Consider the following 20635-nt stretch of genomic DNA (forward strand, 5'->3'; position numbering starts at 1 on the left):
ATGAGCTGGCCACGTCCCTTCCTTCCTCCAAGCTGGCTCCAGCTTGGGGGCAAGGCCTGGACCCCCAAATGTGGCCCACAGCCATGGCGAGGGCCTTCTGGGTGGGGGCTGCCCTCCCCCGGCTGCGAGCCTGTCCCCCCAGCCAGGAACAGGAGGGAGGGCGGGTGCTGGCCGTGCAGCCGCCGGAACGCCCGGCCCTGGGGTGGTTCCTGGCTCCCTCGGAACCTGTCCTTCAACCCCGGGATGGCGGCACCACCCGCCTGGGAACCTCTCCCTGACCCGCGGGGCCTGGGGCCCGCCTGGCTGCCTGGGCAGGCCCGGACTGCTGCCCTTCTCACCCCGGGCCGGGCCTGCGCCCCCCACCCAGGCCCCCCACCCAGCAGAGACATCCGGAGGACCATGACTTGGAATCCTCTGAGCTGGGGGCGCGTGGCCCCAGCCCCGCCGGCCTCACGGGCCGTGGGGAGGGTCAGGGGGAGCTAAAGCCGTCCAGATGTGTGGGGATTAGAGCTGCATTCCTGGCCAGGGCTGAGCCCCCGAGGCCCGCGGCTTCTGAAGACATCTACCGCCCCCTGCCGTCTGGATGGGGAGGCCCGTGGCAGCCGCCGTCGGAAAGTGGGGGGGCCCTGCGGGCGGCTAAAGCAGCCCCTTGGGTTGGGGTCCTTTTCCTCGGCCGTGACCACCCCCAACTGCCTCCTGATTTCCCCTTGTGTCCCCATGGGGCCGGCTGCAGCCTCCCTCCCAGACCCTGCGGCCCCACTGCCAGCGAGGGCTCCTTCCTCTTTGCACCTTCCCTCCCGGCCCCAGAGGGGACCCCGTCACCCCACCGAGGGGTCAGGCACGGGTCAGAGGCCTCAGGGCCCCAGGACCCTGGAAGGAGTCCTGTCCGCAGCAGTGCCGGAGGAGCCCCTGGCCCCACAGTGTCTGTGGGCTCAGAAAGGACACTCGGCCACGGCAAGAACAGGGGTTTATTACGGTGCCCCCCGGGGAAGCCAGGGCAGCACCCCCACCTCAGTCCCGGGAGCCAGGCAAGGTCAGATGCAGGCGGGGCTTCAGGCCCAGAGCACGGTCCACCTCCCTGGCCGGACGCAGTGGGTGCCACTGGGCGACGGGCCGCCGGGCGTGGGCCAGCATGTCTGCCCAGTGCTGCAGGGGCTGACCAGAGGCCCGGGCACCAAGCAGCACCTTGCCCACCGGCTCAGCCCGAAACTGTGGGCCCCGGGCCCAGACAGCCAGCACCAGGTCCACGCTCTGGGCGGAGGCCCGCCGAGGTGCATGGGGGAAGAGAAAGTCAGCAGTCGGTTTGGCCCCAAGGGCCCCCCCCCACCCTTCCTCCAGGCAGCCCACCTGGATCTGGCTGAAGGGCACAAGGAATGTGAAGGCCTCGTTGAAGTAGGGGGAGGCGGTGCCCTTGCGGGCCGACGTCTTTCTCTTCCGCCACTTTCGCTGGTTCAGCATGAGCTGGACCTTCACATAGGGGTCTGGGCAGGAAAGGGATCCGAGGTGTCCCAGGTCTGAGGGCCGAGCCCAGGGCCCCCTCTCCGCGCAGAAGGACACGCACGGCTCTCACCTGCCAGGCCCGGGCTCAGACCTCGCGCCTCCAGCACAACTACGGTCATCCGCCCCGAGCTGGGGACGTAGCGGAGCGAGAGACACAGCTCTCCCGACGGCTCGGGCTACGGGCGGTGAGAGGGGACCTCAGTCTCGCCGAGGCAGCCAGGGCAGGGACAGGCTGGAGTCCCGCAGCGCGTGGCCTCACCTCCGCGGCGCCCGGCGGGCCCAGCTGGTACCACTGCTCCAGGACGTGCTGCAGGTCGACGGCGCCCAGCGGCAGGCTGAGCTCCCCCAGCGGCTCGGGGGCAGAGAAGCGCTTGGAGCCCAGCACCTGCACCCGCAGCGTGGCCCCAGCCAGCTCTTCCTGTGGTATCTGTGGACACGGGTGTGAGCCGGGCACCCCTCCCCCAGCCTGCGCCCCCCCTCGCCCCCCCAGCCCCAACGCACGTGGAAGCAGCAGGTCTCCTGAAACGCGGGGCAGAGTGTGCCGCGGTGCACCCTCGTCTCATGGCTGTGCCCTGCCTGGGTGGGGAGGCTGACGCGGGCGTAGGGGTCCGCCGTGCCACCCGGCCCACAGGCCCTCAGGTCCGCGGCCTGCTTGAGGCCCACCTTGATCTGCGAGTTGAGGGGACTCAGCCTGGGCCCCTCCCTGGTCAGCCCCGCACCCAGCACCAGCCTGACACCCAAGCCCTCCCTGAACCCGCAGACCCTCGGGGCCTGCCCGGGGCCGCACACCTCCTGCCTTGAGAAGTCATACTCCAGGGAGAGCTGCAGGCGCCCCCAGTGCTGGGCGTCCTCCGGGGCAGTCTCTGAGGTATCCACATCCGGTTGCACCTGGAGAAAGTAGGGACAGGCGACCGGTGCTGCTGGGACGCCCAGGCCAGGCCACGCAAGGGCTCATACCCTCAGCGCATACCCCATCTGTGAGATGGGGCTTAGTGGACTGGTCTCCTCCAGAGCCACCTCGAGCACCACTGCCTTTCCCCGGACCTTCCCGTGGCTCCCTGGGGCCCGGGACCAACCTCTGGGGCCGGCATTCGGGGCCTCCAGGCCTTAGTCCCACGTGCCTCCCTAATACCGTGGCTCGCCGCTTCTACTACGGGGGCGGGGGTGGGGGGCCCTCCCTGCCTCTGCTCCTACGGAGACCAGACCATCGCTGGGGCCGGAGCCTGCCCTGAAGCTGGGCCTTGAGCTGCTCTCGGGGATGGCCCAGCCCAGAGCAGAGGGCTCCAGGAGCGCGGGTGTCCTCACCAGGTGGGAGCTGGTGGTCCCTTGAGGACTGCCCAGGCCCACAGCCTCCCTGTCCCTGGGCTTCTTCCTGTGGCCACGGCGGCAGCAGCAGCAGACAGCACAGAGGAGGCAGGAGACCATGAGGACGCCGGCAGCCACAGCAATGACAATGATTGCCCAGCGGGGCCCTGGGCGGGGGGGGGGGTGCGGGAATGGAGCGGAGATGCCCCCCCGGACAGCACCTGACCCCGCCAGGCCCACCGTCCCCATGCACCTCTGGGGAATCCCACAACTCACAAGGGAGCCTGGCGATGAGGTCCGGAATGAGCCCGGGTATAGCCGTGGTGCTGGCCGGGGCTGGGGTGCTGTGGGGGCCCAGGGGGTGCCCCATCTTCCCTCCCTGCTGGCTGGGAGCAGACAGCAGGGGTGGCTGGCTCACCTCTGGGGCTGGCCCCTCAGCCCCCGGCCCACTGCCGCACTGCCCAGCAGCAGCGAGCCTGGGGTCTGCCTGGGCAAGGACTCTGAGTAGAGCCAAGGGGAGGGAGGCATTGGGCTCTGGCCAAAGTGCCAGCTTGGCTGCCACAGGCCCAGCCTCCTGGCCACCTCCCCAGCCCCCAGCCCCCAGCCCCAGCCGAGGAGGCCAGGTGTCCTCCTGACAGAGCCCCCTCCTCCAGGAAAGCCCATTCTTTCCGGGGCTCCCTCCCTTGGGCCCTGGTCCCTGCCTGGGGGCTGTTGTCGGGGTCCTGACTCATCCCTGGCCCTGACCTCAGGCCCACTCTGGTTTTTCGGTCACACAGGTGGACCGCCCCAGCCTTGGAGTGCTCAGGGAGCAAGGAGATGGGGACTCTGGGGGGCCAGGGCTCTGCTGGGGTCACGGGGGCACATGGGGGAGGAGTGGGGGTCGGCTGCCGGGGAGAGCTTGTCCAAGCAAGCCTGGGCTGGAGATGCATTCCCGGCATGGGCTGGGTGCCAGCAGCGCCTGGGGAGCAGGGAGAGGTGGGAGCAGGCAGGGACAGGGTGAAGCCGGGAGCGGCCAGAACATTCCTTGCAGACTGACTCAGCAGCCACTGCCCAGACCTGCCCACCTGCCGACCTGCCACCCTTCTTGCCGGTGGGGGGGAGGGGGCGCGGCGCAGCCTACCTGCCGGGGGCCCGGGGCGGGAGCACACCTGGCCAGCCGGGGCTGGCTGCTCCCACCCACACCAGGGACCGGGGACGCAGAGTTGGGGGTGCTGGAGGCCACGATGGTGCCCACTGAGACCCCAGGCCCACGGGCACCTTCCCCCCACTGGCTTAGCTCCTCCTGGCCTCCTCCAGCAGCCAAGGTTGGAGCCTGCCACCCCCCAACCCAGGGAACGGACGTGGCCATGACACCCATGCACACAGCACCAACGCCCCCTCCCCAGCAGGTCGGGCAGGGGCCACCCTACTCCCAGCACCAACCTGAGCCTTCAGAGTTCAGTGGAGGGAGTTTTGGCCCTGAGAGTGCCCAGGCCCCAGGTGTCCCCTGTCCCAGGCCTAGCCGTGTCACCGGGAGGGCTGTGTGTGTTGTTCCCATGGGGTCTTGTACGGATAGGGAGGAGGCAGCTGAGAAGAGGAGCCGACGGCCAGGGAGCCGCAGCCCCGAGAAGGGATGAAGAGGCGGGCCCCGTGCGGCAGGGAACCGGGCTCAGAGGGGCCCGGGCCTGGTTTAATGCCCGCCGTGGCTGTCTTGAAATTCTAACCATTTCGAACCAAAGGCTGCGTGTTTTATGGGCCCCACAAGTGACGGAGCTGATTCTGGTTCCTTTGGGGGAGCCTCTGCTGTGGGGTGCGGGTGCTCAGGGCGGCCCATAGGCCTCCCCCAGCCTCTGTCCTCTGAAGGATGCCGCAGGGGGCTCCGCTTCCCAGGGTGGCTGCCGGAGGGCCCCGGGGGGCGGCGGGCGGCCTGTGGGCTTGTCGGGGTCCCGCGGGGTCCTCGGAGCAGGACGCCAGAGGCCCAACCCAGAGCCCCCAGCTCCCCCATGGAACCGACAGTCAGCGAGACTTTCTGGAATGCCAGAGCCCACGTGTCTTCTGGAATTAAAGTCGCTTCATGGGAGACGTTCATGGCTGAGAATTCCAGGAGCCACGTCAGCACGGAATGTGTGTGTGTGTGTGTGTGTGTGTGTGTGTGTGTGTGAGAGAGAGAGAGAGTGGACAGGTCGGTGGGGTGCCCGCGCGTGCGTGCCTCTGCCTGTGCCCGCGGCGGGGCAGCGTGGGCACGGACTCCGGGGGCCTGGCAGAATTCCCCGGCCACCCCAGGGAAGATGGACCCCTGGGCCATGGGCCATGTCTGGAGCTGGCCCCTGAGGGTCCTGGGACATGGGGGGGTGCCGGTCACAGGCGCTTGGGGACCCCCAGGCCGGGGGAAGGGCACAGGGTCCCTCAGGACCTCCAGGTCCTCACGGAGGTGAAGGTTCGGGCAGCCGCGCAGCCACCAGGTGGCGCCGCGGGCTCCGTGGGACCCAGACCGCGACTCGGGGAAGCGGGGCGCCCTGGGCGGGGGTGCGGGGTGGGGGGAAGCCGCGGCGACTCGGGGGCCTGCCTGGCGAGGGCTCTCCTGCACCAGCGCCTGGGGCCGCCTTCCCGCCGCAGCTCCCCGGGTCGCCCTCTGCTCAGGCGCCGGTGGCCCCGCGGGGAGGTCCCTCTCCCGCCCAGAAAGGGAGCCGCAGGGCGTCCTTCCTGAATGGAATCCCGGCCCCGGACGCGGGACAGGGACGCTCCCTCCTGCACATGCAGACACAACCCCGTGGCTCCCTGGGGACCGCACGGCCTCCTGGCCGCCTCCCTGCCTGGTCCCGGCTCTGCTCCCGCGGCCCTTCCCTCCCATCCCCCGCCCACTCACCCTTCAAGGCCTGCGTGAGCCCCACCTCCTCCAGGAAGCCCTCCTGGTCACTCCCCGCCCTCCGACCTGACCTGCCTGGGGGTTGTGCTGGACCTAGCCTGCCTCATCGACGCAGGAGCAGAGGGGGCTCCGTGGTGGCCTGGAGCCTGGCACCCTTGAAAGCCAAGCCAGCCACCCCCTCCACCTTCAGTCTGACTGGAATTGTCTGTCCTGTGGGCCCTCCTCCTGGGGAAAAGGAAGCCCCCCCAGGTGCCGGATGGGGGGGCAGACCCCCAGGTGTGTCTCATTCTCACCTGCTTCCCGCTCTTCCTGTGGCTGGCCTGGCCTCCAGGCCTTTCTCTCTACCCCGGGGACGTGGGGACCGTGCTGGGTGCCGTGGCCAGGCCTCCAGGAAAGAGACCGTCGTCTTGGTGGGGGAGGGGGTGAGAGGCCGGGCTTCGGGGAGCCCCACCTCAGAGCCGGAACTGCTGGCCCTCAGGAACTGGGGAACTCCCTTGGGAGGAGGGTCCTCCCCGAGACCTGGGTGCCAGGCTACCCACAGGGGTCCCTCCGGGGACGCTGGGCTCTCTCCCTCCCAGAGGCCCTGCGGGAGGGGGTGACGGCCTGTCTGGGCTGAACGTGAGGAGAGGCGGCTGCAGGGAAGTCAGGCTGGACGTGGCCCGGGAAGGTTCTGCTGGACGTGGCCCGGGAAGGTTCTGCACCCCGAGGGTGCCCCGAGTCATGGGGACTCTGGGTCTGGAGGAGCGCAGCTTTCTGGAGCCGCTGAAACCAGGCACCGGGAGCGCACGGTGTGGCCAGGACAGTAAAGCGCGTGCGGGACAGGGACCCGGCCGGGTGGCACCATCATCAGTGACTGTCTGAGCCTGCCTGGTCCCACCAGCGCCTGGGCTTCCAGACCTTCCGGAGGTCACTTTACCCCCACATCGGGCCCGCCCCATCCCCAGAGGTCTCGGCTCCTGTCGGGCCAGCGGGCCAGAAGTCCTGGCTCCCCTTGCCCTGTGCCCCTTGCTCCGGTAGAGCCAGCGGGGCCGTGAGCTCAGCTCCCACACGGCTCAGGCCAGCTCAGCTGGTCTGGTCACCCCGGCTCCAATCCCTGCCTGCGCCCAGCCCCGAGTGGCCCTCCCAGGCCAGGGTGTCTCTCTGAACCAGTTCCTGCTGCAGTGGGGGGGGGGGGGACACGGAGTCGGTTAATGCTTAACAGGACAGCCGGTGGCACCGGGGCGGCAGGCCGGGCTGGTCGGGCAGGGCTTCCCGGAGGCTGCTGCGGGGACACAGCATGCGGGTCAGGCATCGCAGGGCTCTGAGGATGCGTCCCCCTGTGCGGGGCTTGGCTCTTTCTCCAAGTCCTCCCCAGTGAGGGGGTTTGCCAGAAGGAGCTAGGCCCTCGGGGACCAGGAGCAGCCCCGGCTGTGCTCAGGGTGCTCGGGGGGCAGGCCGGGGCCCGTACTTTGGGGGGAGGACGCAGCGCGGGGGCCGCACATGCTGTGGGGTCCTGGCGTGCAGCGAGCACATGGCCCCTGCGTGCGGCCCTCCCCAGCCCTACTGTAGGGTCTTTGTGCCTTTCTCAGGATACGGCGCCTCCTTGGCGAGACGGGCGTCTGAGGCTCCAGGGCGGGAAGGGGAAAACCAAACAGAGCTGGCAGCCCCCGGCCAGCCCCGCGGCCCCCGAGACGGCGGCTTGGCAGCCAGCGGCCACATGGAGGCCCTGGCGGGGCTCCTGGCCGGGGGAGCTTCCTTTGAGGTCGCCTGGGGAATGTTTGAGGTTGGAACTCACGGCAAACGCTGGCTCGGGGTAGCCAGGAGCCGCTGGCCCAGAACCGCGGGACGTGCCAGGACAGCACGTGCGCACCCTGCCCAAGCTGACCCCGCGGCCGCCCCCCACTCCTCCGGGCCTCGGGGTGCTCGCCTCAGTGTGGCCCTGGGCAACGTGGGGTGCCCTGCGCCCATTTGCTGGCTCTCCGCGGGCGTGTGTCCCAGAGCTGAGAGGCCGGCTGCCCATGCCTTCTTCATCGAGGGCGCCCGAACCCCACACCCGAGCCTCCGGGAGCCTGCAGCCTGCTCTGCCTCACGCGTCTGAACGCTGACACCCCGGTGCTGGTCCCAGACCTCCATGTCTTCTCCCGGGAGTCCCCGTGCTGTCAGCAAGCCCGGTTTCTGGGGGACGTGGACCCCACACCCTGGCAGAACTCGGTCAGTTAGGTCCTGTCAGCGCGTGTCTTTCTCACTGTGTGGCTGCATGTGGACCCGTGTCAGAAAACTGAGGTTCCTTGGGACACCTGGGTGGCTCACTTGGTTGGACGACTGCTTTCGGCTCAGGACTCTCCGGCCTGCAGTCGCCAGGTGCCTGGACAGCCTGTACCCCCTCGTTGGCCCCTTGGGTGCCTGGATTCCCCACTGACACGTCTCCCGTAGGCCAGAGCGCCAGGCCAGGCCCGGTGGCCTCATTCCTGTGGCTTGGACAGAGCCCTGGGTTCCATCCGCCCCCAGCCTGTGCATGTCACCCTTGTTTCTGGGTACTTGTGCTGTTCCTTTGTGTGCTGGGCTGTCTGTCTGCCCTGCTGCCCAGGGGTTTGGGAGCTGGGCCCCCACCCGACGAGCCTGGGGTCCTGAACCCCTTCAGCCTCAACAGGGGGTCCTGGCCCCATTACATGGAGTGCCTGGGCTCTGGAGCCCCTTAGTCTGAGAACCTGGGTCCCACACCCAGTATGTGGGTCCTGAGCGCCCTCCGCTGGAGCATCCGGGTTCCTGTGTCCCCTCAGCCCCCCAAAAGCTGGACGGCCCACCCCACGTGCCTTAGCCTCTACAGCTGGCCGCTTGTTGCCCGTCCTCGTGGATTCTGTTCTTGTGGCTTGGGGGTCTGTTCCCGTTCCCTGGAGAGTCGGGGCGACTTCTCTGCCGTCCAAGCCCCCCAGCCTTTCTGAGCTGGGTCAGGCTGGGGGACGACAGACCTGGAATCCCACGAGTCCCGCATCCGGGCGCCTCGGGCTCCAGGCGCGCCATGGCGGGCTCACGGAGGCGGCTGCCTCTGGCTCTGTTAACCCCAGTGCGGGTCATCCGGGCATGTGGCAGCCGGCGGCCCCCTGAGTCTGTGTGGCTCTGGGGAGCTGCCCGTGTTGCAGCCTGCTTGTCCACACAGATGAGGGCCTGCCACCCTGAATCTCTGGACCCCAGCTCCCGACTCTGAACATGGGCCTGGACCTCTGTCCCCCAATCTCCCGATCCAGCTGCACTGTCCCCTGAAGGCCCAGGTCCTGGGCAGCCTGTACCCCACTCCTCTGAACCTCTCAGCAACGAGACTTTGACCGTCCACCTGACAGAGCTCTGCCATTTCCAGGGCCTTGGGGCCGTCACCCCCAGTTGGAGGTTGGCGGGGTGCTGGGCCACATGCTCCCTCCTGCGGCTCCCTGAACCCCAAAGTTATCAGGGTCTCGGGCAGCCTAGCCCCTCACCATCTGCCTCTCAATGTATGCCCACATCCTGGGGCTCAGACCCCATCTCCAGACGTCTGGGGCCCGTCATGGGCGTCTGGCGTGCAGGATCCCGTTCAGCCCCATCCCGTGCCGGGTCTCCGTGCCGGGCTCCTGCGTGGCTCCGCGCAGAACCCCTGATGGTTCTGTGCCCCTTCCTTGGGGGTCTGAAGCCCCCACATCCTGGAGTATCTGAGGGGCCCAACCCCGACCGTGCAAGGGTCTGGGTCCTGGCCCCCCATGACCATGCATGGCCGATGCCGGGACCCCATGGATCCAGGAATGGGAGACTGACCCTTTGACCGTGGATACCTAGATGCTCACGGCGCTGCGGGCCGTCACACCCCGCTGCTGAGTGCCCGAATCCTGTGCACTCGTGACGCTGGGTGTCGGGGTGCTCTGCCCCCTGTCCCTGCGGATCTGGGCAGCATGTACCCTCAGCGGCCTACACCCCACACCTCACGTAGGCTCGTGTCCCCGGGTCCCGGGCCCCACCAGCCAGGTCCAAGTTCCACCGCGTCTTTGGACGCCTGCGGCCCATTCATGGGTGTCCGTCCTGTGTGAGCCCATTCATCTTGTCCCGGCACGTCTGTGCCCTATTCATGCGTGGCTCTGGGCCCCCGCCCACCCATGTCTCAAAGACAGTCTGTGCTTTGTCGTGCCTGTTCCAAGAACAGCCGCGTGCAGCCGGCAGGCACATTCCGGGGTTTGGCCGAAGGCCAACGCAAACGCTGGTCTTGCTGGCACTGGCCGCCCGCGGGCCAGAGGCGGGGGGTGGCCGTGGGGAGGGGAGAGTGGGGACCCTCGGTTTGGGAGCGCGCGATCAAAGCCTTCCGTACATGGGGCATGTCCCGGACAGGCTGCCAGCAGGAGGGGCGGCATGCACGTTCCAGACCCCTCCACCGAGCCCGCCGTTTCCTGCCGGGAAGGGTGGGGGCAATCTGGCTTCCAGGCTTGTCCCCCTCTGCACGGGGCAGGGGCCCGGGGTCCCAGGCCAGGGCTGGGAGCCGAGGCTGCTCGGGCAGAGGTGGGGATCATCTCTGGAGGCCGCAGAACCCTGGCCGCCTGGTCAGCCGCCTCCCCACCTCGGGGCTGTGGGGTCCCCGGGAAGATGGGCCCCCTGCTGCAGAGCCCCGTCCTCAGGCTGTCTCGGGGGGGGGGGTGGCTCGCTCTGCCTTCATTGTCTCCCTGTGCGTGTCAGGAGCAGGAAGGGAGTGTGCATGTGACCTCTTCTTGCCCAGAGGGTTCCCCGCTTCTCTGGGCTCCCCATGTGAGCCAGGACCCAGACAGACCCCCTGGGGCCCTGTGTGGGAGAGACCGGGTCTGGGACGTGCAGGCTCCCTGGGGTCAGCAGGGGAGCCCACAGGCCTGTGTTCTCCGGGTGTGAGCCAGCTTTGTCCTGGCTTTCTGGTTCGGGTTTCCAGGGTTGGGGGAGTAGGGGCAGGAGGATGCTTTGTAGTCTCTGGGGCATCTCTGGGTGGACCCTTCTCTTGGGACCCCACGGGTCCAGGATGGAGCGTGCTGGCTCTCACCTGCCGTCCTCACCTGCCTCGCTCACTCTCTGTGGGTCCCAGCCTGCCCCTTCCCACTCCCTCGGAGCTTAAAGCCAGGCCACCTGCCCTGTTCCCACCACCACTGACACCCCCCAGCCCCCAGGGCTGTGGCAGGCCCACCCGGGTTTCTGGCTAGAAGCACAGAACCCCACTCTCAAGAATGTTCGGGGAGATGGCAGGGGGGCCCCGGGCCACGGGGACCCAAGCCTAGGGCAGTGCCAGCCGTGGGCCCTGGGAGGGCTTATGGACACGTTGACAGCAGGTGTACCCCTTTCTGGACCATCTCCCGGGGTTGTGGGCTGCTGGGACACCCCTGTGTGCTGGGTATAGTGACACTGACCTCCGCCATGTGGTGGGGACACTGACCTCCAGTGGCTTGCACACCTTAGCACTCGTGGAAGCTCCGCCATGTGGACCGTGGCAAGCACTGTGACGCCTTGTTACAGACGCAGGGCGTGAGCCGGGGACCCCAACCCCCCACGGCCGTCCGAGTCCCCGCACAGCCCGTTCCAGACCTGGAGCGTCTGCTTCCCCGCCAGCAGCTCTCTCCACCCAGCCCTCACCCAGCTTTGGGCTGTCCGGGAGACGTGTCGGGGGCTCCCTGGTCTCCCTCCCAGCACGCGGCTGGCGTTCTGCAGGTGAGCGTGGGGAATGCTGCTTGGCCTGGGACCCTCCCCACGGGGCCCCCCTCCTGGGCCTCTCCGGGCCTGTCAGTTGCGCCCCCAGGGTAGCCGGAGTCCCCAGAATGCTGGCCTCCTCGGTGCGTCCTAGTCCATGAGGTCGGGCCGGGGCTTAGGTGGCGCGGTGGCCCGGCAGGGCCAGATCAGTCAGGTTCCAAGCTCCCCCTGCTGTCCGCTGGCCGCTCCTGGAGGCGGCCTGACCTCCCGCTCCCGCCCGACCCTGTGCTGCCTCCCCGCCCGCCCAGCCTGACTCCGCCTGCCTCCCGGCCCTGGCCTGGCCGCCCTGGCAGGCGTGTGGGCGCCCCCTTCCGTACACACGACTCTCGCTGGGCCCCTTCAGCACAGGCCGCGCCTGACCCTCTTCCCAGAGGCCCGTCCTGGGACCCTGAGCCTCCAAAACTCTTCATCCTAGGGGCCGTCCCCGTAGAGGTGCCATTCAGGGACCCTCTTCCCGGATCACAGACCCCCTGGGGGCCTGGTCTGAACAGAAAGCTTTGACCGGAGCCTGCCTTCACCCTGAGACCTCTCCTGCCCCCCGATGAGCTCAGGGCCCGGCCGGCTGGGACCCCGGGAGAGTTGGGTCGCCGTGGAAAGAGGTTTGATTTCCTGATCTCAGGCCCTCCCTCCAGACTCCCAGCCCGAGGGCCACGTATGTCCTGGACACGGAGGCATCGCGGGCCAGGGCTGGAGTCCCTCTGCGGCTGGGAGGGAAGGAGGAAGGAGCCAGGGAGGCGCGGGGATGCTCTCCGGGCCCAGACCTGCGGACCAGCCAGGATGGGATCCCATCAGCTCACAGATGGAGGAACAGCTTCTGGGGGTGCAGGCGGGGTCACGAGGCGGAGAGTGGCCTGGAGCAGAGGCCGTGAGGACGGTGGTGGGCCGACTGGGGCAGCCGGGCTGGGGAAGCCGTGAGGACCAGGGGAAGACACTCCGGGCCCCTTCCCTCAGGTATGAGGAGTCCCCTTGCGGCCGGCCGGGGGCCGCAGAGCCTGGGCACGGGGGAACTGCTGTTCACAGGCACATGCTCTCTCGAGGGAGCTGATGCTCGGAAGCCCGTGCCGGCCCCCAGGGCCCTTCTGCCTTCTCACCGCCTCGGACACACGCCCCTGCTCTGGGCGGCAGGAGTCCTGACCCCACAAAGGCCTCCGGCTCGGGCCCAGCACGCTGCCCGGCTGCAGGTCACACACAGACGCCGGCTGCTGCCCCGGCCGTGAGCAGGCGGCCCTCCAGCCGGGCGCGATGGGAACCCAGCTGCCTGCTTTTCTCCAGCTGTTTCCACCCCTGCTTCGAGCCACTGGGCCTCAGCCGTGGGTCCCAGGCAGCGCACATGGGTCTCCCGTGGCCAGCACCCAGCCCAGAGCCAGCCTCGCCCTGTGGGATGGGGAGAGGCCCCTCTGCCCCTCCGCCACCCCAGCCAGCCTCCGACCCCATCTTTCTCTGTCTGACCCCCCCCCCAGACCCTCGTGCTCCTCCCATGTCTACCGGCCAAGAGCCGCCCCGGCCCTGGGCTGTGCTTCTCGCTCTGATGCCCGCCTCCCAGCCCCACCTCGGCCTCTTGCCCCCGGCCAGGGTCAAGAGACTGCTATGTTGACCCTGACCTTGGGGAAAGGAACTCCCGGGGTCCAACCAGGCCCACCCCACAGTATAGCCCATCAACCTGGGGCCCAGGCCCACATGGCAGCCGATCGGGGGCCCAGCCTGCCCATGGGCAGGGGACCCTGCTCTCGGAGAGGCCTGGCCTGCCCTGGATGGGGCCCAGAGGACGGACGGGAGAGCAGGTGAAGGGGAGAAGGTGGGGCCGCAGGCTGGGGGGCCAGGAGGTGTCCAGCTAGAGGCAGCAGTGCAGACCCACAGGTCTGCGTCTGGCCATGGGAGCCCCCGACGGGTGCCTGGCTCCCCTCCCCATCTACCCCACTGCTCGTCCCTGTGCTGGCTTTGCCCAGAGATGGCCTCGGATGAGCTCAACCCAAACGAGCCAAGGGCCGGTTCCTGCTGAGGCTGCAGGTTTGGGAGGCCATGGGTCACAGGACAGGGACCGGGGCCGGGCCTGGGGGGGCTGACCTCAGACCCCATCGCCTGTGCCAGCCTCCCCCTGCTTCCCGAGCCCTCCCCCTGTGTCTGAGTCCCTGCAGCCTTAACCAAGTCTCATGAGGGCCCGACTCCTGAGGCCAGAGGTTTTGGAGGCCCGAGGCCCAGAGGAGGGGTGAGGGTGGACATGCCTGAGGCCCGCTCGGGAGCAGAGCGTGGCAGTCTGTGCCCACAGACTCTGGTCTCGGGTCCCGACAAAAGGGACCCCTGCCAAGCCTTCTGCCCTGTGGAATGGGGGCTCCCGAAGCCGGTCCCCCGTGAGTCCACCAGGTGCAGACGCAGGACCTCATCTGCCAGGGGCACGTTCCGGCTAGCCCAGCTGCCCGACTCACCAAGAACCAGGAGAGCTCTGAGGCCCCTGGACATATCTCTACCCTGGCAGAATGGGGTGTGGGCCTGAGGGCCAGGCAGGAGATTTGGGAATACCCCTGACCAGCCTGAGACCCTGGCCCACTCAGCAAGAGAGACGCAGGGGACGCAGGAAGCACCTGCCCTTGCAGAGGACACCATGGGACGGGGGGACGCGGAAGCATCCACGGGCCACATGGGCTCTGCCCACAGGCCGGGCTCTGACCCAGGCTGGGCTGGGGCTTTGTGCCCAGGGTGACTCAGGTGCGATGTGACAAGGTCCCACAAGCATCCAGGCCATTCCCAGAAGAGCAGAGGCTGCGGGAGGCTACAGCGCTGGCGGTGAGCCTGCCCCGGACCCCAGCACCGGGCGGAGCAGGGACTGCCATGGCGCCCGCAGCCAGTGAGGGGCCGAGAGGCCCACCGCACAGGCCCCAGTGATGGTCACTAGCTTCAGGAGCCCGTGGACATCCCTAGGGTGGGAACAGCTTGGGCCAATACGGATGGAAGGGGTCCCCGAGACTCATAAACACTTGGCGGTCCAGGGGAGCTCCCGGCCCCGACACTGACCCTTGTTCCCGTGGGCTCCTCTAACAGGGTGGGCCTGGCTTCCCCAATACTCCCAGCGCCGCCACAACCCCACCCCCGGCCGGCCCGCTAAGACCACTTGCTGCAGCTAGAGAATCTCGCACACAGACCAGAGCACCGACATGAGGACCCTCACCCCGACTCAGCCACTGTCCTCTTGCGGCCAGTCTGGTCCCAGCTATACCCCTCGACTCACTGTCCAGGGGACTTTCAGGCAAGCCCCGAATCACACCATCCTGCCCGCAGACACGTCATCACACTTTCCCGCGTGGCCACCGGCTGGGTTAGGGCGGCTTTACATCTAGACCCCCGCAGAACTCGCGTGGGCACAGCTGCTCTGTCTCTGGGCCCCCCTTTTGGTCAATAAGCCCCCCCCCCCGTCATTCTTGCCATTAATTTGTTGAAGGAACAAGCTCGCGGGTCTTACAGAGTTTCTAGCATCCCAGACTTCATGGATGTCTTTCCACGCTCTGTGTTTCTCATTAGACCCGTTGGGTTTGAGGTCAAGTTTTTCGGCAAGACTGCTTCAGAGGTGGAAGGCACTTGAGGGCTGGTGTGTCCCCTCCACTGTCAGTGGGCGCGGTGTGGCCAGGTAGAGCCGCCTGTCCTCAGGTCCCCCATCACGGGTTCTCATGGTTTTAGCAGCTGCTGGTGACACTTTTGGGACCAGGAGTCAGCGAGGCAGAGCAGCCGTTGGCCAGATCCTGCTCACCGCTGGTTTTGTAAATAAAGTTTTATTGGAATAGGGCCCCCGCACATTTGTTCACACGCCATCTGTGGCTTCTTCCGCGGTACAGTGGCAGCAGTGGGCTGAGCCCTAAGATCCAGCCCCCCCCGGCCGCACTGCCTAGATTTCCTGCCCTAATTCCCAGAACTGTGAATACCCCCCCCCACACACACACACAAAATCATTACTATGCTGGTGTTCTGTTATTTGGCAAAAAGGATTTTGCAAACATGGTTAGGCTGCCAATCAGTTCGACTTAAAAATAGAGATTCCCCAGGTGGACTCAGGCTACTCCCACGAGACCTCTAACGGCAGAGAGTTGTTCGTCAGCCGGTGCCAGAAGAGGACGTCAGAGTAGTTCGTGGTGCGAGACCGGACACGACTGCGGGTGGGGGGAGCCCCTCCCCAAGGCTGAGAGAGGCCCCCCCACTCACAGCCGGCCGGCAAACAGTGCCCTCGGCCCTGTGCCTACGAGGGGCCGAATGCTGCCGACAGGCCCACTGGGCTCGGGGGCGGGGGTTTCTGTCCTGAACCTGCAGGGAGGGGCCCCCCCTGCTTCCCACCCGCAAGGCCCTAAACCAGCGAGCCTGGCGGAACCTTCTGGATGGGGCTGAGGCTCACTCGCTGGTCCGCCAGAGCCTGCGGCGCCTGAAACATTTACCCTAACAAAATGCAGAACAGCCGGCGTAAGTACTCCCCACGCAAAACGGCCACACGTGGGAACTATGACCCTTTCGAACGTGACAGCTGGGCTTTCCAGAAACAAGAGCGGTCTGCAGAGGATTTTAAAAATAATAATAATAATAAAGGAGGAACTCGGCATCTGGAAATGGCCACGTAAATCGTTCTGACCAACTCTGCTGCTGAGAACGACTAGAAAAACTGGCGGTGGGGGCGGTGGGGACGCCCTCAATGACCTTTGCAAGACACCGGAGGCTCATCACATTCATTATCTGTCCAAGCTAGAGCCAAAGAGGAAAGATGAAGCAGGTGAGTCGACTCTGGGACCACGTTTTTGCTCCGGGAGACTCCGCGTTCCGACGGCGGTGTCCGCAGCTGGAACGTTGAGAAGTTGAGGAGGGCTGTGAGTTGTCGCCCCCGGCGGGAGGGACAGATGCATCTCAGAGACCCCAGTGAGAAGCGCAGGTTTTGGTTGGGACCCTGGAGAGTCACCCACAGGGACGAAGATGCGCTGAACAGACCGCCCCGAGTCGGTCTCACGGGGCGCCGGTTCAGCTCTTGCTTGAACGAAAGTGATTGTCTTTAGTTCGGTCGCCAGCAGTTGCAGAAGAAAATCCCCTCCGGAGGTGGGGCTGTCCCCAGAGCTCCTCGTCTCCCACTGGATGTTCCGGGCAGCGGGCCTGGAACGCGGTCGGAAGGGAGCGCTCGTGGACGGTTGTGGGGTCCACCTGCCGAGGAAGAACCGTCGGAACGGACCCGCGAGAGAGCAGACGCTGGAGGTGTCTCTAATAAGACTGATAACTCTCAGGTTGTGAGATTCAAGAACATTAAGGAACCAGGGGAGACATTCAGCAGAAAAGGAGAAGTTGTGAAAAAGGCTCTAATGGGATTTCTAGAATTAGAGAGCGCAGACCGCTCAGTGGTGGTTGGACGAACCCAACAGCAGTTAGACGCAGCTTCAGTGGGAATTCATACAGTCGAAGAAAGACGAAATGGCTGTAAGATGCACAGAAAAGAACAGAAGAGCTGGACGGGACGGACATGGGACGTGCAAGTGCGCGGACAGAGTCCAGGCAACGGTCGAAGGGGCGGCGGCCGAGACTCTGCAAAACGGACCTCGGCACCCGACCAGAGACTGAGGAAGCCCTACAAAGTCAAAAAAAAAAAAAAAAAGGAAAGAAAGAAAGGAGCAAACCGTGGCAGGTAGACATATTACAATTACCGACGACAGAGAAAACCTTCGAGAGGCCGACTGGAAAAGGCCGATCACCAGCATGGGAGCAACAGAAACACGAACAAACCCCACAAAAATGCGGGGATCTCATCAAAGACTGAAGCAAAATCTCCTGGCCCAGAATCCTATACTCCCGGAAAGTATCCTTTACAAATACAGCAAAAACTCAACGCCAAGAAAACGCAGGACGTGATTTCAGAACGGACGAGGACCTGAGTGAACGTTCCTCCAAAGGGAGCATGAAGATGGCCGGCGGGTGATGCAAGTCTCCCGGACGTCATTCGCCCCCAGGAGGTTCACAGCGTGGCCGTGCTGAGACTCACGGCCCCTGGGAGAGCGGCTAGAGCCCAGACGATGAGCAGCGTGTGGGCAGGGCGTGCGGACGGAGCCTCGCGCACCTCGGGGGTGCCACGGCGGAAGCCAGCACGCAGGGTCCTCAAAGAATTTAAAGACAGAAATACCACGTGATCCCCGTTCTACTCCCGGGTACTTTCCCAAAGGAAACAAAAACAGGATGTCGGAGAGATCTGCACGTCCGCCTTCACGGCCGCGTTACCCGCGACCGCCAAGACAGGGAAACAACCCAACCGTCCACTGGCGCATGAATGGAGAAAGAACACGTGACACGGGGACACAGTCGAATACTGTTTAGCTGTGAAAAGGCAGGCAGTCCTTCTGCTCGTGGCGAGACGGATGAGCCTGGAGGACGTTACGCTCCGTTAAATGAGCCAGACCCTGAACGAGCAGTCGGACCTCACGTAGAAGGGGATCCAACGGAGCCAGCGCCACAGAAACGGAGTTGAACCGTCTCGCGCCAACTGTCGCAGGCTCGTATACGGTAAAATTGTTCGGGCAGGCAAGACCTCAAATTCAAAATTTTCTAACTTTAAATTTGACCCAGGGTCCATAAAAAGAGCAGCTAATGGGAATAGAGTCCAGAATGAGCCAGATTTCGGATTTACACACTTGGAGCAACGATCCCAAATACGGTCACGACAGGAAGTGGGGTCTTGATACGAGGACGTAAGGAAAATACCAAAGAGGGATCAAGACTGGAAAGGACCACGTGGAAATTCTAGAACTCAAAAGAACCATGACCCGGAAGGAATCAGTTCCCGAATGGCCTTACTGGCAGTTTCACGACGACAGAAGACGAGTCCGTGCGGCCAGAGACAGACCAGCAACAACGATCGGGAGAGAGAAAGACGCATCAGGACGCATCGCACAGTCCGGTGTGAGCCGTTGGAGTCCTCAAGAGAAAAGAGATGAGAAAGCCAAAGAAAAATGGGTGAAAATGTCACCAATCGGACAGAAACACATTGACTTTGAAGTTCAAGGTCAGTGAATGTCAGTCAGGATATATACAAAGGAAATCATATCTAATGATACAGGGCATCGTGGGGCCAACGGTACAGACTACGTGCAACTACTCACCTGAACCACGGAGGCCAGAAGACACCGGAAGGACGTCTCCAACCAGAATGCTGCGCCCGGCGAAAGCAGCCTTCGAAACCGGGAGTGAACTCAGAGCTTCCGGATGAAGGTTGGGAGGACTTACCGGCCACAGAGCTGCACGAGGAGAGACACCAGATGGTCCTCAAGGACACGAGAAAACATCAGCGAGAACCTCCGCGGCGCACGCGGAGAAGACCGGGTGTCGCTTTGGGACGGGCTGGGAGGGAGGAATGGGCGCCGCGCGCGGGCGTAGAGACACGCTGGGCCGGTGGGCAGGCTCCATGTGGGGACCGCGCGCGGGGTGTGTGGCCCGTGAGCCAACCACACGCTTTCAGTGTCTGCAGCTTGGTGCGAGGAGGAAAGCTCTGCCTAGGAAGCTCCAGAAGTTGAACCAGGACATTCTGTACCCGTGTTTTCTGCTTCTGAAAATGTCACACGGGACGCAGCTGGGGAAAATCAGTGAGTAAATAACTCACGACCGGAGCAACCAGACGGGAAAGCGGTCTTGCCTTCTCCGTGAGGTCACACGCTGGCCTCTGCCGTGGCCGCATATCCTAGAAACTTACGGGAGAAATGCGTGCACACGCGTCCTCCTGACCTCCTCCGCAGACAGGCAGGGCAGCTGAGTCCCAGCGGCCGGACGTGGGGAACAACGCAGATGTTCCCGGGCTGTTGATGGAACAAACTGTGCCGCCCCAATTCCAGTGCTGGCCACCGATCACCGGCCGCAGTGCCCACCGACACCAGGGCTCGTTATTCTGGGTGCACGAAGCCAGGTGAAAATGAGCATCCGCGAAATTCAGAGCAAACGAAACTCGTTTACACTTCCTGTTGACGGAACTCGAATCGGGCGGCTGGGGACGGACCCGTGGGAGCGTGGGGGCAGGCGGCCCGGCGTGACAACCGCGGAGGGACCCGAGTGGGCGCCGTGGAGGGGCGGGGAGGCTTCCTGCCCGAGGGCAGTCGGGCTTCTGCGAGGTGCCTGTGGGCCGCTGGGCGCCGCACACCGCAGGTCTGTGTGCGGGACTGCGCTGACCGTACCCCGATCCGGCTGGCGAGGAGCGGCCCGGCGCGCAGTGAGGAGAGAACGCGCCGCTGCACAGCCCCTGCTGCCCCGAGCGAAGGGGCTCCTTGAGCTCCGCGAGGAGAGAGCGGGCGGTTCGACCCAACGTCAGCAAGTGACCGGAACCCGCTCCGCACAAAACTGCATGTCTAAGTCTCCAATAGTTACACAAAAAGGGGCCTATCGGCAGATGGGGAGAGGCAAATTGCAAGTAACATAGTCGGAGACACTCGCAGGCGGGCGCTGTGCGCACGCGGGACAGCGGGTGTGCAGCCCTGTCACTGCACGCGCGCGTGCTCGCCGCACGCCCCCGCCTGGGCCCCGCGTGCTTGCTCGCTACCTTCCGGCCGTGCGCCTCTGTGGGTCCCGGGGCTCCTCGCTGTGCGCTCCTCACCGCGGGAACGTCCGCACGTGATGACCTGCTCCGGTGCGGTGGGTGTGACGTGCTCACCAGGGTCGTGGCAAACGCAGCGCGGAGAGTACCAGAATCACCCCCCTCTGTGGTGAGCGGCTACTGGTAAGCAAAGAGAGGCTGCGGCGTGCGGGGACGGGGACCCGCAAGGCCGCGGCCTGTGACTCGGCCTGAGCGCGGGCAGTGGTCCGCGTCCTCCACCGCGCCGTGTTCATCGCGACGGTCGGAGGGACGTGCAGCCGGATGGAGGCACCTCTATTGTTTGCGTCCTCCATGCCCTAGAGATGCCCGCTCTTCCCCAAAAAGACTAAAGGCAGGTTGGATCAAAATTCGCACCTGTGTTTGGTGGGAACTGAGAAGCCGACTCTGCAATCTGGGCAGCAACCGAAAGGGACGGAGGGCCAAGGCGCTGTGGGAGCGGAGGGCGCCAGGACGTCCCCAAGCGGCCGTGAGATCACACGGAGCTGTCGCAACGAGGACTGCACAGGAGTTGCATGCGGGGTGACTGATGAGGTCGGGGGGACTGCAGAGGCCAGGCCATACTGTTTGAACTGGAGACCGTGGTGCAGGGACAAGAGGGTCTCCGCACGGCCGGAAGGAAATGTGCGCGGCCCTCGTGTGCATCCGTGTCGCAGACATTTAAAAGAGACCATAGGAGAGTGTTTTCATGACCTAAGGCAGGAAAAGAT

General features: G+C 65.5%; 1 protein-coding gene across 3 annotated transcripts; it reads right to left on the bottom strand.

Annotated features, from left to right (window-relative positions):
- Positions 1-1011: 1011 nt before the first annotated feature.
- Positions 1012-6089, bottom strand: SYT8 (synaptotagmin 8). Of its 3 annotated transcripts, none has more exons than XM_045066658.1 (9): positions 5944-6089; positions 3082-3305; positions 2806-2972; positions 2290-2388; positions 2002-2169; positions 1760-1927; positions 1571-1676; positions 1348-1481; positions 1012-1251 (listed from the first exon to the last, which is right to left on the bottom strand). In XM_045066658.1, exons 2-9 carry the CDS (start codon positions 3173-3175, stop codon positions 1012-1014), a joined length of 1176 nt encoding a protein of 391 aa, XP_044922593.1. In that variant the 5' UTR covers positions 3176-3305; positions 5944-6089. The 3 variants fall into 3 exon arrangements, with proteins under 3 accessions (XP_044922593.1, XP_044922590.1, XP_044922588.1); XM_045066655.1 differs by having other exon boundaries at positions 3082-3191; positions 5944-6055; XM_045066653.1 differs by lacking the exon at positions 5944-6089 and adding an exon at positions 4228-4362 and having other exon boundaries at positions 3082-3191.
- Positions 6090-20635: the final 14546 nt, after the last annotated feature.

Source organism: Mustela putorius, unplaced genomic scaffold, assembly GCF_011764305.1.
Source record: "Mustela putorius furo isolate JIRA1106 unplaced genomic scaffold, ASM1176430v1.1 tig00000127_pilon_pilon_pilon, whole genome shotgun sequence".
Lineage (NCBI taxonomy): Eukaryota > Metazoa > Chordata > Mammalia > Carnivora > Mustelidae > Mustela > Mustela putorius.